The sequence below is a fragment of the Musca vetustissima genome, unplaced genomic scaffold (genome assembly GCF_032173495.1).
Source record: "Musca vetustissima isolate MV318-11 ecotype Yass unplaced genomic scaffold, APGP_CSIRO_Mvet_v1 utg74472, whole genome shotgun sequence".
Classification (NCBI taxonomy): Eukaryota; Metazoa; Arthropoda; class Insecta; order Diptera; family Muscidae; genus Musca; species Musca vetustissima.
Genome location: NW_026884070.1, coordinates 36,734 through 52,934, shown reverse-complemented (window position 1 = coordinate 52,934; position 16,201 = coordinate 36,734). Strand labels below are relative to the sequence as shown.

The 16,201-nt window shown below is 34.9% G+C and overlaps 1 protein-coding gene across 1 annotated transcript; it reads left to right on the top strand.

Annotated features, from left to right (window-relative positions):
• The first annotated feature begins 10,226 nt into the window (after positions 1–10,226).
• Positions 10,227–10,887, top strand: LOC133331066 (uncharacterized). Its single transcript, XM_061539471.1, has 2 exons — positions 10,227–10,592; positions 10,657–10,887. The coding sequence occupies exons 1-2, from the start codon at positions 10,227–10,229 to the stop codon at positions 10,885–10,887; spliced, it is 597 nt and encodes a 198-aa protein (XP_061395455.1).
• Positions 10,888–16,201: the final 5,314 nt, after the last annotated feature.

The window sequence follows — 16,201 nt, the reverse complement described above, 5'->3', positions numbered from 1 at the left end:
AATTTAGTCAAAATACAAAATTAAATTTTTTTAAAACCGAGAATGGGGGCCCCCTTAATTTGATATTTTGTATTCTCATTAGGTAAAAATGTATCTACCAAAAATTATCGATGTTGAATACCTCCAGGTTTTCCATAGGAGGGAGAATACCAGCAGATCTTCCATGGGATGAAAAATGCCTACAGTTCTCCTCTAGAAAGAAGAAGACTTCCAGCTCTGCTATAGGAGGAAGGATACCTCCAGGCGTGGGAACGAACAAAAAAAATCCTGCTCTTTCAAAGAAAGCAGAATATCTGCAGCTCTTTCAAATGAAGAAGAATACCTTCAGCTCTTCTAAAGGAAGAAGAATACATACAGTTCTCCTGTAGGAAGAAGACCTCCAGCTCTCCTAAAGGACGAAAAATACCTCCAGCTCTCCAAAAGGACGAAAAATACCTCCAACATTCCTATAGGAAGAAAATTGCATGCAGCTCTCGCATAGAAAGAGGTATACCCGCAGGTTTTCCATGGGAAGAACATTAGCTTCCTCCACCGGAGGAAGAATACCTGCAGCTCTTCCACAGCAAGAAGATTACCTGCAGCGTTTCCACAGGAAGAAGAAGACCTTTAAGAATTAGTACCTTTTCCCGACGAAGTGTAGGTCCATCTTTCGACATAACCCCATTATAACGTGGGACGAGACCCATTTTCTGTACTCTGAAATGGCTAATATTTGGCATTCGGGATTCCCAATGAATAAACAACTCCTTTCTCCTCTCCGATTTAGGTTCATGATTTTTACATCGCTCTTAATTTGGTTTTTCATTTTACCTAATAAACAACCTACTAGCAGGCGATGCTATAATAAGCATGTGAAGTACCCGACCATTTTTTGAGAAATATTTAATACACTCCACATGGTGCAGGGTAAAAACAGTTCTTACCGTCCGAACTTTAATACTTATTTACTAATGTACTGGCACATTTTTAAGATTGGAAAATTAAAATCATAGCGGGAAACATAGGGACATTTTAATGCGTCAATGTGAAATCGAAATAATACCCACAATTTTAACTAATTCCAGAAACAAATAAAAATGCTAAAAAAGGTGCTAGGTGCTAGATCAATTTTTTGGTGCTAAACGAATTTCAAAAGTGCTAAATTGGCTACACTGTCTTTTGGATATACTATCAACTTCATGGGTCCATGCCCTTCAGGGGTAAATATACACGCTTTAGAATACAAATTTTGTAATTTTTCACACAAAAGTCAGGGTCCATTTGACACGCTAAATATTGACCGATGTTCATCAAAACAGGCATTCTTTTTCTTTGGCCCTATCCCCTTCTCCATGTTAAAATTCGCGATGTTTGGGCCATAATTGCGGCTTCTGGAGCAACCAGAAAAACGAACAAAAATTAAGTATTTGATCCATTTCATCCCTTAAATATTAACCGATCTTTACCAAAAATAATAGGGGTCTTTATTGCCCAGAACCCATTCTACATGCTAAATTTCTACATGCAAAAATTGTGGTCTGTATCGTGTTTACAAATTATAATGGACAGACGGACGTACGGTCACACATGTCTAGATCGACTCAGCTAGTCGAGATATGACAATCGGTATACTTAAAAAGGTGGGTCTAGGACCAACATTTCGCGGCGTTACAAACTTTTGGGGCTGCACAACGCTACAATATCCTGACAAAATAGTTGTGTAGGGTATACAAATATTTTGAACAAATCCATGCTTATGAGTACACTATGATTTTTTTTCAAAAATCCACACCTATGGCTACACCATAAAAAAATATACATTTTTAAAAAATCTACACCCATAGGCTTGAGTTCATAACAAATTTCAAAAATGTAAACTAGTACTGAGTGCTTGAAAAATATTTTGTCCTTGAAAATATTCTGGCTTATATCGAATCCTTATTTTTTTTAATCCACCCATAAATTATTTCCTCAAGCACCCCAGACAATGAAAAAACAATAACTATACATTTTATTGCAAACAAATAATAAAAATAACATCTCAAAATTGGAAAACATATAACAGTAAATATCCAAACACAAAATAATTTCACTCTTGCCATGGAATGTCAAATATTTTACACTTTTCTCCAATTCCAGTCATTAGTTTTTATTTGGAATATATATTTTCCAGAAACGAAGACAATAAATGCTAGCAAAGTGGCAAATGAGCAAGACCAAGACAAGGCAACTAACAACCCAAGCCAAGAGATTGTGTGGCCGGTGGATAGGTAGGCCACATATGGTGTCCCGTCGAATATGACCAATTAATCGATCACGAAAAAAAATGTCTTTGACCATAACGGCATGTTGACGTTGGTGTACCCAATGGTGAGGATAGGTGCAACTTGTTAAGTCATTACAAAGTCAAATAATTAACTGCATTGAGATAATTCCGCAGAAAACGAGCAGAGGACCGAATAGTAAAAACAAGGCTACTCTAAACAAACAACGCATAAAAATGTAAGTGATAACACCTTAGTAAACATTTTTTAAGTGATGGATGTTGTGATAGAGGAATAGGGGTGTGGAGGGGAGATTTGAGAAATGTTCAATGTCTCTCACAGCAACAGCTAGCTGTATGGTCACAACCATTTGACCAAACTACTAAACCAGTTGCATCAAAATATTTAAAAAGTTTCCTTCAATGGCAATTGAAGTGCTGTTTTTTTTAATTTATTTATTTCTTGGTATTTTTGTTGTTAGTAAATTATTTATTTATTTTATTGCCTTTGCGGCTAGCTGGATGGTTGGCTTGTTTGCCAACTTGTCAGCCTACCTATCACAATCGACTTCAAATCAGTAGCCGTTTCAAAAGAAAAAGTGAAATTTCGATTTTGTGCAAATGAAATTATATCGTTTTGGCATAAAAATAAAAATAAAAAAATCATAATGTAACGGTTTCAACTGTTGTTAATCAGTCGATACCGCCTTGAAGGTGGTTTTGCAAATTGTTAGCAAGTGTCATAAACAAATTGCAATGAACTTCGTTTTGCAAATTATTTTCGAAAACAATAATAATAACACTAACGTAATCGCTCGTCAAGTGACGAGTATTCAATTTATAGTTTGGAAAATTTGTTTACAAATTATGTAAAATAGTATTTTTGTTTATGTTTCGGTCTGATGACATTTGACAGCAAAAACGACAAGTTGGTAAACAAATTGTTAGTTTCAAGAAATATATTTAAAAAAAATCTAAGTCCAAGGCTTCTCCTTAAAAAATATATTTAATATATTCTGCCACCTATACTAAAATTTTCATTTAACTTCAGTAGTAACTTCAGAACGTAGTGTAAAATTTTGTGGCCCACCTTGTTGAAGCATTTATATCCAACCTCTAGGTTATGTCAATTTGGTGTATGTCAATTAGGCGTAACATCGGACGAAAATATATATGTAGAAGCTATATCAAAATCTGAACCGATTTCAATGAGACTTGCCAGAGATTAACTACAGTTCATTGTACAAAATTGTGTGGCAATCGGACACACAAGTGCACAATTTACATAAAATCGGAAGAAAATATATATGGGAGCTATATCTAACTCTGGACCGAAACTTAACACAAATCATTCTAGACCTAATTCATTACACTATGCCGAATTTCGTGCAAATCGACAGATATATAGGGACTTTGGTGCACCATTTACATTTACGAATATATATATATATATATATATGGGAGCTATATCTAAATCTGGACCGATTTTCAGGAAACTTAACATACATCATTCTAGACCTAATTCAGTACGCTGTGCCAAATTTTGTGCAAATCGAAAGATAAATAGGGACTTTGGTGCACCATTTACATAAAATCGGGCAAAACTATATATGGGAGCTATATCTAAATCTGAAACGATTTTCTCGAAACTTAGCACATATAATTCTGGACCTAATTTAGTACCCTATGCCAAATTTCGTACAAATCGAAAGATATATAGGGACTTTGGTGCCTCATTTACCTTAAATCAGACAAAAAAAATATATATATATATATAAATCTGAAAATATCTAAATCAGAAACGATTTTCACGAAACTTAGCACACATCATTCTGGACTTAATTCAGTACCCTATGCCAAATTTCGTGCAAATCGAAAGATATATAGGGACTTTGGTGCACCATTTACAGAAAATCGGACAAAACTATATATGGGAGCTATATCTAAATCTGAACCGATTTTCTTAAAACCTAACACACATCATTCTGGACCTAATTCAGTGCCCTATATTAAATTTCGTGCAAATCGAAAAATATATATAGGGACTTTGGTGCCCCGTTTTTAGGCACCGTTTACATTTAGGCACCGTTTACATTAAATCGGAGTAAAATATATATGGGAAGTATATCTAAATCTGAACCGATTTTCTTCAATTTCAATAGGGTTCGTCCTTGGCCCAAATAAGTAACTTGTGCCAAGTTTCATCCAAATCGGATCATAAATGCGACCTGTACTTTGTTTACAATTTAACATCTACAGACGGACGGACAGACGGACATGCATAAATCGACTCAGAAAGTGATTCTATGCATATTCTCAAAAGTAACCATGGGTCTATCTCGATTATTTTTGCCTGTTACAAACATATGCACAAAGACATAATACCCTGTACCACAGTGTGGTGAAGGCTATAAAAATCAGTGTATATGCGTGTATGTTTCAGTACTAAAATTAATTTTCCTATGTGACAATTATGCGCAGATTCTGCTAATAAATGATTCCACCTCTATTCATGATAATGACTCAAAATCTCTGCTAATAGATACCGAACGATGCATAAATTAAATGCTTGAAGTGTAACATACCCGGAAAGCGTAAACATCAACAAGCATATACACACCGATTTTTAAGTCTACAGCACTTTATAGCAAATTACAATGCGTGAGAATAATGGCACACCCAGAAAATTACCATCAACGAAAACAAGAGAAGCGATCATTCCAAAAAAAAAAAAAAAATCGTACATTGAAAAGTGAAACAGTGATAATGGTACACTTGTTAACTTGTTACACCTGAGCTGACGAGATGATGATGCTCAGAGACGATGGATGGCTGGATGGATGTACGGCTAACTGTCTGGATGGATGTGGATAACGTAAAAACAAAACAGACATACAAATTGTTGGAGCTTACTCCACCATTATGTGTATCTATGTTACAAAATCGGATAATTTGTAAAATGAAACAATTACTTATGCTTCCTCACACCTAGCTAGACAAAATTTAACAATTTAACAACAAAACAGCATAACACATAACTGGCGTTGATTACACCATACACCCTCCCAAATGAAAGGAAAAAGAAACAAACAAAAATAAAATTAAGATCCCCACCATACCTTCGGAATAATTGGGAAGCCCCTATTTGGCAAACAAAAGTAAACAATCAATTTTACAAATTTTGTCCGGTGTTGCGACCATTTACTATCTATTCTCATGAGTTGGGTGAATGTCTTCCGTCCGTTTTCTATTGTTGTTGACTGGTTTGTTTTCTTACCAAATTAAGGCTAATTCAGACATTATTGGCAACAACGCCAACTATCATAGAAATGTCTTCGTGAAATGTAAACAAATGGAGGAACTGGGGGACAGGTGCATTCACGTTGTTGTTGTAAAAACACAATTCCAAATGATTTAAAATGTTGTTTACTTTTTAGTCAGAAAAAAGTCATCTTAATAAAAGAGTCATTTAATGGCCACATGAAAGAGGACTTCGGGTCTTTCATTTATTTATAGTTAAGTTTTTATTACATCATGTTCCGAAAATAAGCAACAACAATAATAATTGTACAATGTATAATTAAAGAAATCTAACAATGACTAAAAGTCGGCATTGTTAACATCCGAAAATCAAGATTTCGAAGTCTTATAAAAAAGTAGTTATCAAAAACCACACTGTGGTACAGGGTATTATGTCTTTGTGCATATGTTTGTAACAGGAAGAATGAAACGAGCTAGACCCATTGTTCCTTTTGAGAATATGCATAGAATCACTTTCTGAGTCGATTTATGCATGTCCGTCCGTCCGTCTGTTGGCGTTAAATTGTAAACAAAGTACAGGTCGCATTTATAATCCGAATTGGATGAAATTTGGCACAGCTCATTTATTTGGTCCAAGAACAAACCCTACTGAAATTGGGAAAAATCGGTTCAGATTTAGATATAGCTGCCATATATATTTTCGACTGACTGGTACACCCAAGTCCCTATATATCTTTCGATTTGCACGAAATTTGGCATAATTAACTGAGTTGAGACTAGAGTGATGTCTGAAAGATTCGTGAAAATCGGTCCAGATTTTGATATAGCTCCCATATATATATATATATAAATATTCGTCCGATTTAATGTAAATGGTGCATCAAAGTCCCTGTATATTTTTCGATTTGCACGAAATTTCGCATAACGTACTGAATTGAGCCTAGAATCATGTCTGCCATGTTTCGTGAAAATCGGTTAAAATTTAGATATAGCTCCCATATATATTATCGATTGATTTTAAGTAATTGACGCGCCAAGGAACCAATATAGGGTTGATAGGAACAAAACGTACTGAAATTAGTATAAACTAACCTGTGATAAGTTCGTTGAAATCGGTTCATATTTGGATATAGCTTCCATATATATTTTCGTCGGATTTTAAGTAAATCAAAATCAAAATCCTCATGTTTGTCAGATTGATATGAAATTTTGCACAACGTACAAAATTGAGCATAGAATAACATAGTTTAGAGTTGGGCAATCTAGTTCACTTAGCGGAGTTCACTCATTTCTTAAAAAGGAACTGGTTCCTTAATATAGTTCCTTTGCTCCATATAGTTCCTTTACTCCATACAGTTCCTTTGCTCCATATAGTTCCGACTCCTACATAGTTCCTTTACATATCTCTCTCTTTCATCGTTTTTTTTTCGCTCATATAGTTCCGTGTTGATTTGGTAAAAAATGCAAAAATTGACAATTGTGCAAGAATGAAAAAAAAAAAATGAAATGAAGCTACAGAATTCAACTGCAGGACGATAAGCACAAAATACTTTTTTTTTATAAATAAATAAAAATGAAGAATATGGGACGAGATCAGAAAAAAAGAACGAGATCAATACATAACGAGATTAGAAAAAGGAAATATATTAATTAAAGAGCTGGAACTAGTTCCGATCGTTCCTTCCTCGGAATAGTTCAAATGAACTAGTTCGTTTAGTAAACTTAGTAAATCCCAGCATGCCTACATCAAAGGCAGATCAGTGGCTACAGCGCTGCATGAGATGGTTGGATGCATCGAGAAGAACATGAAGTCCTCTGGCTACACGTTGGCAGCATTCCTCGATATCGAAGGAGCTTTCAACAATGTGAAGCTAGAGGCCATCCATTCTGCTCTCGTAGGCATAGGTATTCCCTCACTCCTTACGGAATGGATTGATAGAATGCTGGAAAGCAGAATTATCAACTCATCCTTAGGAGAGAGTTCCGTGAGGAAATCTGTCAACAGATTTGTGGCTTCTGGTGATAAATGAGATACTTATGAAATTCAATCATCTCAGGATAAAGGCGGTAGCCTATACCGATGATGTAGTCTAGCTGGTTGGGGGTAAGTTTATAACGACAATATCAGACATCCTGGAGGGTAGCCTTTCAACCCTGTCTAATTGGGCTTGCACCAAAGGTCTTGGTGTAAACCCCACTAAAACCGAACTGGTGCTCTTCACTAGGAAACACAAAATTCCTAGTTTCCGTCTGCCATCACTTGGAGGAGTAACTTTAACCCTTTCTGATGAAGCTAAATATCTTGGCACTATCATAGACCGCAAGTTACTGTGGAATCGGAATGTTGAGGAACGCTCCAAGAAGGGATTGCTGGCACTCTATTCATGCAAGAATTCCATAGGCAAGAGTTGGGAATTGAGACCCGGAATTATACACTGGCTGTATACGACGATCGTCTTACCCATACTTACTTATGGTTGTCTTGTCGGTGGCAGGGGGTGAACAAAAAGAAGCTGCTGACAAAACTGATCTCAGTAGAGCGATCGGCTTCAATTCTGATCACCGGAGCATTAAGAAGTACACCACAGGCAGCCTTGAACGCAATCTTGAATCTCCAACCATTGGATATTCTGATCAAATTCCAGGCTGCCAGGTGTGCCCTGAGACTGCGAGAAACAAATGTCTTGAAATCGCTGAACTATGGTCATGCCAGCATCCTAAACATAACGCCAGGTTATGACCTCTTTAGGCGGGATAGTCATATCAGTGATTATATTCCCCCCATAGGGACTTTAATGACATCAAAGTTGAATTTCCTAGTAGGGAATCCTGGACTAGTGGCTCCCTACCTCTGCCAGGTCTGTCAATCTTCACAGACGGGTCCAAAATGAAGGAAGGCACTGGCGCAGGTGTTTACTGTAGGGAATTAGGTAGCGTTTTTCAAGCAGAGATTCTCGCAATCACGAAAGCGGCCGAGATAGTAAAAGCACTTAATGCCGACATTACGGGACCGGTGACTATATATGTAGATAGTCAGGCGGCCCTGAAAGCGGTGAAGTCGCATACTATAAATTCGAAAGCAGTTCATGATTCTAAGACCGCTCTGAATGATATACGACTTTAGTTGGGTTATGCTGGGTTCAAGGACATAACGACATTGAAGGGAGTGAGATAGCCGATAGATAGCTTGCTCGAGGGGGATCACAGTCGTCCAGTCTTCTGATTGAGAGATCTGTGAAACCCCCCATTAGCTATTTCATTGGCAGAATCCGTGCGTTCCATTGCGAGGTAGTCGGTAACAGATGGCTAAGGGAACCTGCATTCAGAATCTGTAAATCTATCCGGCCTGAATTCTCTCGAAAAAGAACGTCTTCGCTGCTGGAACACAGTAAAAGGGAGATCAACTGGTCACTGCAAAATTTGATCTCTCACTTCTAAGTGGGACTCCAGTGGAGAGGATTACTGTCGTCTATGTGAGGACGAAGAAGAACTGGAAACAATTGAGCACATCCTCTGCAAATGTCCATCGCTGATCAGCAGAAGACATAAACAGTTTGGAAATTATGAAATTGATAATCTAGTCTTCTTCTCAAAAATAGACCCTAACCAAATTCTAGGCTTTGTCAAATTTAATTGGCTAAAATAATCTCTCTTCCGCCCCCTTCTTTCTCACTATGTTTTCTCCTTACTCTTCCACTATCTTTTTTCTTTTCTTTATAGGTACACATATACATAAAGGATGATCACAATGGGAATAGTCTCCGAGTGGACGGTTGTTACAACAACCGTACATCCCTAACCTAACTAGTTCGTTCCGAAACTACCAAACTCTAACGTAGTTGCGTTTTCTATAAATACAGACATAGCCCAAAGGATGTCTTATTGATATTTGTTAGTCGATTTTCACACTTCTGCCCATTGTAACAATCGAATGACATGTTTATGGATTGATCTGAGTCGATTTACGTTTAGATAAACATCACATATTTTAGTTCACCCAATTTCATGTTTATAGTCCTGTTTAATATACCCATAATGGTGAATGGTATCATATAGTCGGCCATGTCCGACTTTACTACTTTCCTTACTGGTTTAAAAAGATTTTTCCAAGGTGTAGCCATAAGCGTTAATTTTTAAAAAAGTTTTTTTTTTGAAGAAGTAACTACAGTTTTGGATTTTTTTTTTTTCAAAAACTAAACATATAAATGGATTTTTTAAAACATAACCATTAGGTATTTGTCTTTCATCTCGTTTAGGAAAGGTCTATCTTATCCGGAAACATAAACACCTTCTGAATCATATTGAATATATAGTTGGAGTACCAGTTGTAGCCCAATAGGAAAATCGTAAACACTTGAGTTTTCAGGAAATATACACAACTCTTTATGTTGGACCTCATTAACATTTTTTGCTATCTGCGAAAAAAAAAAACAAATTATCTAGCAAACAATACACATCTGACGACTAAAATGCAAAATGATAAATAGGTGTCAATGATTTTACAATAAAAATGCTTTTATTTTAGACGTTGCGGCGTCGTCAATTCGGGAGCAACGCATGTCAGATAAACAATCATAAAAACATTATTAATAATGAGGACAAACACACATACCTTTAGATATTATTTTTCTTATATTCATACTTAAAACAAATTGCACTTTGCAAAGTTGCAATCATTAGCGAACAAAAAATCAAAACAAAAAGGTCTATCATTTCCGAAAATATGTATAAATTCATAACATTCGTGGTAATTTCCCAAGCTAGTTGTTTAACAGTTATATCGATGGTTAATCAAAATTTAGCTGAAATAATTCGAAATTCAAATGCCAGTATTGTAAAATATCCTGAACGAAGTGCTGAATGTTTTAACGATTATACAACACAATTGACAAATCTAACAAATGAATTTGAAGCGAACTATACCCGATGTGTTGAAATTTCGAATAATGCCACGCAATGTTTACATCGACAAATTGTACCAGATTTGGACAGAGTGGATCGAATGAGAGATGAAATATGTTCGGGATTGTATGGCTGTCGTCGAAATGAATCTCTGCCATATGGTTATTTTGAGTGTATGAATAATGCGGTAAGTTTGTTGTTTAATATTGAAAAGTCTTAATTGTGATAGTTTTTATTTTGTTTATTTTCAGTCTGAAGCAGCAATACCCATTTCGTATTCTATACAATCTCTATCACGAGATCGAATGCAATATTTATCTTTAAAGTATGAAGTAATTAGATATAATGAATATATTTGTACGGAACAATGTTCCCGGACATATATGCAAGGTGCCGCTGATCTACGTGATGAATTGGAGAGGTGTTTGAATGGTGAAAATGTGCGAAAAAATAATGGTTTAGTTATAGGAGAGATATTATAATGAAAATAAATAAAAATCAGTGAACACACAAGATATACAAATAATATTAAAATTTTAAGGTCAAATGGAAGCCGTAACACAATTATTAATTTAACAGAGCTTTTTATTAAATTCAAGCTTATGGAGATAATAGTCCTTACAAAAATGTTATCGTGTTTTTATCATATCTGGGTACCCATAGTCTACGTGGTTTGTGGAATAAGTCGTTAACCCAACTTATTGCCATCGAGACAGATGATTTCAAATTCTATCTAAAAAAACTTTGTTTAAAAATGTGAATAGAACACTAAAAATATAAATATGGACTGTATGTCAAAATTACATATATTGTATTTTTTGAGGATATATATATTTTTTGTTGAATAATTACACCACTTTACAAATTTTCTTAAATCGGCAGGGGACTTTATTTGGTGAGTAGGTCATTGCAAATTGTCTGCTAGTTGGTAGTTTATGCACTGAGAAAATGAAATAATAAATAACACAAACTCAGGATGAAAAAATGGGTTAGGAATTTCAAAATACCGTATGGACCATAGTATAGGGGATACGTAAATTTTTGACAATGTTAAATTACAGCGACTTCAGAAGTAAAGTCATAGCTACATTCTTTAAAATGTGGAAAATTGTCGGGATGTTTAGATGGAGGGTATTCAAAAACATCATCACATCCTAACGGTACCCGAAATTTAAAACTACAGACCTTTTGGGTGTAAAAAATGTGGCTAAAACTTCCAAAATACCGAAAATGTGTTAGAACCATTAGGTAAGGTCTATGTCAAAAAATGTACATATGTACATTGAAAATTTTCTGCAAATTTTATGTTTTTCATCCTCCAATAAACGGGAAATTTCAAGCCCATCGTGTTGGGAAACCTTCAAAATACCGAAAATTCGGAATACTAAAATTTCAGAGCTTCTCAAAAATTGAACAATATTGATATTTCTGGGTAAATAGATTCGCTACCCAATTAAAATCCAAAAAAAAAAAAACAAATTACCACCAATTCCTTGGGCCGATATATTCCATTTTCAATATCAAACATCATAGACGTAAACATGGCTGTAATTTGGCACATAGGGTTCTCTTTGGGTACCAAATGTCCTTGCAAAAATGTATATATGTAGGTCCACGTTTACTGGTAGCCCCCATACAAAGGCACCCCTATTTTGAGTATTTACCCAAAAATTTTGTATAAACTCATTAACTGCCGAACCACGTGAAATAGACGGCCAAAATTTGGCTCAGATGGTTTTTATATCAATACAAGTAATTCCCTTCCCTTCACATAAATTTACAAGGTTTCAGACTTCGAAATTGATCTAGACTCGAGAAAAAATATTGCGACGTGCAAAGTTTGGACGAAATTAGAAATTCTGTTCGCTTCATATGATAAAAATTTGTCAATATTGTTTCATTGTGGGAGGGATACTAAAAGGAATGGACCCATCCCATCTTAAAACATTGAAAAGTTTTGGGTAAAATATTGGGTTGTACGATTACATCGTCCGAATTCATTTCATTTCTAGTAATATATATGGAATATTTTTTGAGGGAGGTACCTCATTTTCGAGATTGAATTAAGTTTGGAAGAAATATTACTATTTTCAAAGTTTGGATAAAATTATCATCGCCCATTTGCTTCAGTACCGGCATAAATCAAAAATCGTGATTTTTAACTCAATGATGCAGAATTGTTCGCTATATCACATTTCATGTTTTGTAAAACAAAAAATCAGTTGAATATCTGGAGGGTATATTAGTTTTGTTTTTCCGTTTGTAACGCATCGAAATAATCATTTTCGACCCTATGAAGTATATATATTCTTGATCAGCGTAAAATTCTATGACGATCTAAGCATGTCCGTCTGTCCGTCTGTCTGTTGTAATCACTCTAGCGTCTAAACGAATTGAGATAGAGCCCCAAAATTTTGCATAGAGTCGTCTTTTATCTGCAGGCAGGTCAAGTTCGAAGATGGGGTATATCGGTCCACGTTTAGGCATAGCTCCCATATAAGGGTACCCCCCAATTTTGGGGTCTTGAGCGTGTTTTTCAACCGAATTCGCTGAAATTTGGTACTTTGAGTTCTTATTAGGTACCAAATCTCCCTACTAAAAATTATAAATATAGGTCCATTTTTTCTGGTACCCCCCATATAAAGGTACCCCTCAATTTTCGGTATTTTGGGGTTCTTGAGCGCGTTTTTTAACCGAATTCGCTGAAATTTGCTACATTGGGTTCTTATTGGGTACTAAATGTCTCCACGGAAAATTATAAATATAGGTCCACTTTTTCTGGTAGCCACCATATAACGGTACCTCCTAATTTTCAATATTTTGAGGATTTTGATCGTATTTTTCCGCCGAATTAGCTATAATTTAGTATTTTGAGTTCTTAATAGGTCCCAAATCTCTCCACAAAAAATTATGAATATAGGTCCATTTTTTCGGATAGCCCCCATATAAGGTATTTTAGGGTTCTTGAACGCGTTATTCAACCGAATTTGCTGCAAATTGGTATTTTGTAGTCGTATATGGTACCAAATCTCCCTACCAAAAATTATTAATATTCGCCCCCATTTTGGGGTAGTCCCCATATAACCCCCTTTTTTATATTCAAATGGTTATCTGATTTGTTCCGCGTTTTGAGTTTGGTTCTTAGACTCTGATGTAATCATTTCACTTGCGGAGGATATCGAGATAAAAAATTTGAATTTGAACTAAGATTGGAAGAAATAATAAGATGGACACAGTTTGGATGAAAACTACATTTTTTGTAACGGATTTAGTCCAAAGAAACATGGGGTGTAGAACCAATATTTCGATTAGCCATAATATATAATTATCCATTAAAAATTAATGCATTTTTTGTTATGGTTTACATAATCCCTTTTTAAAAATGTCGATATAGGTCCACTTTATGGTATGCTCCCTATATTTTCATTTCTAGTACCTGTCAATATATCTATGGTGGAGGGTATCCAAAGTTCGTCCCGGCCGAACTTAACGCTTTTTCACTTGTTAACATTGTATATGAATAACGCAGAACGTGAAAATGCAAGTAGGTAAGAAAAATCTAGACAATATATAACAAAGACATAAAACATAAAATCAAAATAGAAAATTTTAAATGAAAAGTAGTTTTTGTGCCATAGAAACCCGCCATCACCAAACACACAAACTCCAAAGTTTTTGTTTCACTGCATTTTACATTTATAAAATGCATTACATGCATAAAATCCAAAAATACGGAAATTTTAAAATTTTTAAGATTTTAGGCGAATTTTCCCTATTAATAGGCATTCATGGGTTTACGAGATTGAAATACATATATCTATGAAGAAAATGTTCAATACATGTCCAAATATTAATATGGCATTCATTTATCGTTAGGCAACCTTTTCGATATTTTAAATATTTGGTCACATTTATCCACGAAATCACTGTAATTTAGCATTTCGAATCTTTGTAGAAAATTGTCTATATATAACCCACAAAAAGGTTCCGTCCCCTTTCCGATACTTTGAAGCGCGCATTTGAATAATTAATTTTGCATTTATTGAGGTTAAAATAGTTATGAAGATAAAATTTCTATTTTAAGTTCATTTTGACTTCTTCAGACAATCTCAAGACCCACATTGAAATGTAAAATTGAGGTACCTCTGACTCACATTATTTTGGCAATGATTATTACCAAATAGCGTGTTTAAAACATTTGCTAAAAATTGTTAATAAAAAACGCTTATAACTTCCATTACACACACATGATTAACCCAACCCCAGACTTCCTATGTACCAGACTCACACACGAAATATTGTATGTATGTTAATGTGTTGCCCACAATGGCCAATGGGGCTGTGGCTAAAATCAAAAACAAAACAAAAATCATTCACTAATTCAATTTAGTGGTAAAATTTTGATTAGACCTTTTTGTTTTTGTTTTGTTCAGCTAGTTGACCTTATTTCTATAGGCCATGACCTTTTGCAGGTGAGCAAGAAGAAAGTCTTTTTGGCAGAGAATTTTTTTGTTTGTGCGTTTCACAAAACATAAAAGAGAAGCTAAAACAAAGCTTATCTTAAAAAACACACACACACACACACATTATGATATGAAAAGAAAAAGTCAAAGGAATTAGGAAAACAATTCACTTGTAATTCCGTGTTGCTGAAGATGCCAATAGAAAAAGTGAATTTATATACTGGAGATGCTGCTATTGTTGTTGTTGTTGCTATCTTTTTTTGCTACTATAGAAAATTGAGTCCAATCTTTGTAAATCTCTTGACGCTTTTTTTGTTTTTGTGTGGTAGCTCTGATGTATAGAAAGATAGATATAAACAAACATGATAAATCACACATATCTTAAATATTTATTTATACGTTTTTCAACATATTTAACATGACTTTTTTCTTTGAAACAAAAAAAATAGTATCGAATGTAGGCAACAGCAATGACAACTATCGAGGGGCAAGCGATAAGACTGGTTACTTGGTTTCGATTTTTAAAAAATATTTTTAAAGATTCAATATTTTTTCAACGCCTACCAAAGGCGTGGATTTATTAAAGAATATTTTCTCAAGGCCTGTCAGAGGCGTGGATTTCTTAAAGAATATTTTTCAAGGGCCAACTGAGGCGTGGATTTATTAAAGAGTATTTTTCAAGGGCCAACTGAGGCGTAGATTTATTAAAGAATATTTTTTCAAGGCCCAACAAAGGCGTGGATTTATTAAAGAATATTTTTTCAAGGCCCAACAAAGGCGTGGATTTTTAAAGAATATTTTTTCAAGGTCCAAAAAAGACGTGGATTTTTAAAGAATATTTTTTCAAGGCCTATCAAAAGCGTGGATTTATTAAAGAATATTTTTTCAAGGCCTAGCAAAGGCGTGGATTTATTAAATAATATTTTTTCAAGGCCTATCAAAGGCGTGGATTTATTAAAGAATGTTTTTTCAATGCCTATCAAAGGCGTAGATTTATTAAAGAATGGTTTTTCAAGGCCTATCAAAGGCGTGGATTTATTAAAGAATGGTTTTTCAAGGCCTAGCAAAGGCGTGGATTTATTAAAAAATATTCTTTCAAGGCCTAGCAAGGCGTGGATTTATTAAAGAATATTTTCTCAAGGCCTATCAAAGGCGTGGGTTTATTAAACAATATTTTTTCAAGGCCTATCAAATGGCCTATCAAAGGCGTGGATTTATTAAAGAATATTTTTTCAAGGCCTATCAAATGGCCTATCAAAGGCGTGGATTTATTAAAGAATATTTTTTCAAGGCCTATCAAATGGCCTATCAAAGGCGTGGATTTATTAAAGAA

Coding starts and splice junctions, on each gene's coding strand:
- LOC133331066 (XM_061539471.1), top strand. CDS start 10,227: ATGTATAAATTCATAACATTCGTGGTAATTTCCCAAGCTAGTTGTTTA. Junction 10,593..10,656: donor TTGAGTGTATGAATAATGCG/GTAAGTTTGTTG, acceptor GTTTATTTTCAG/TCTGAAGCAGCAATACCCAT.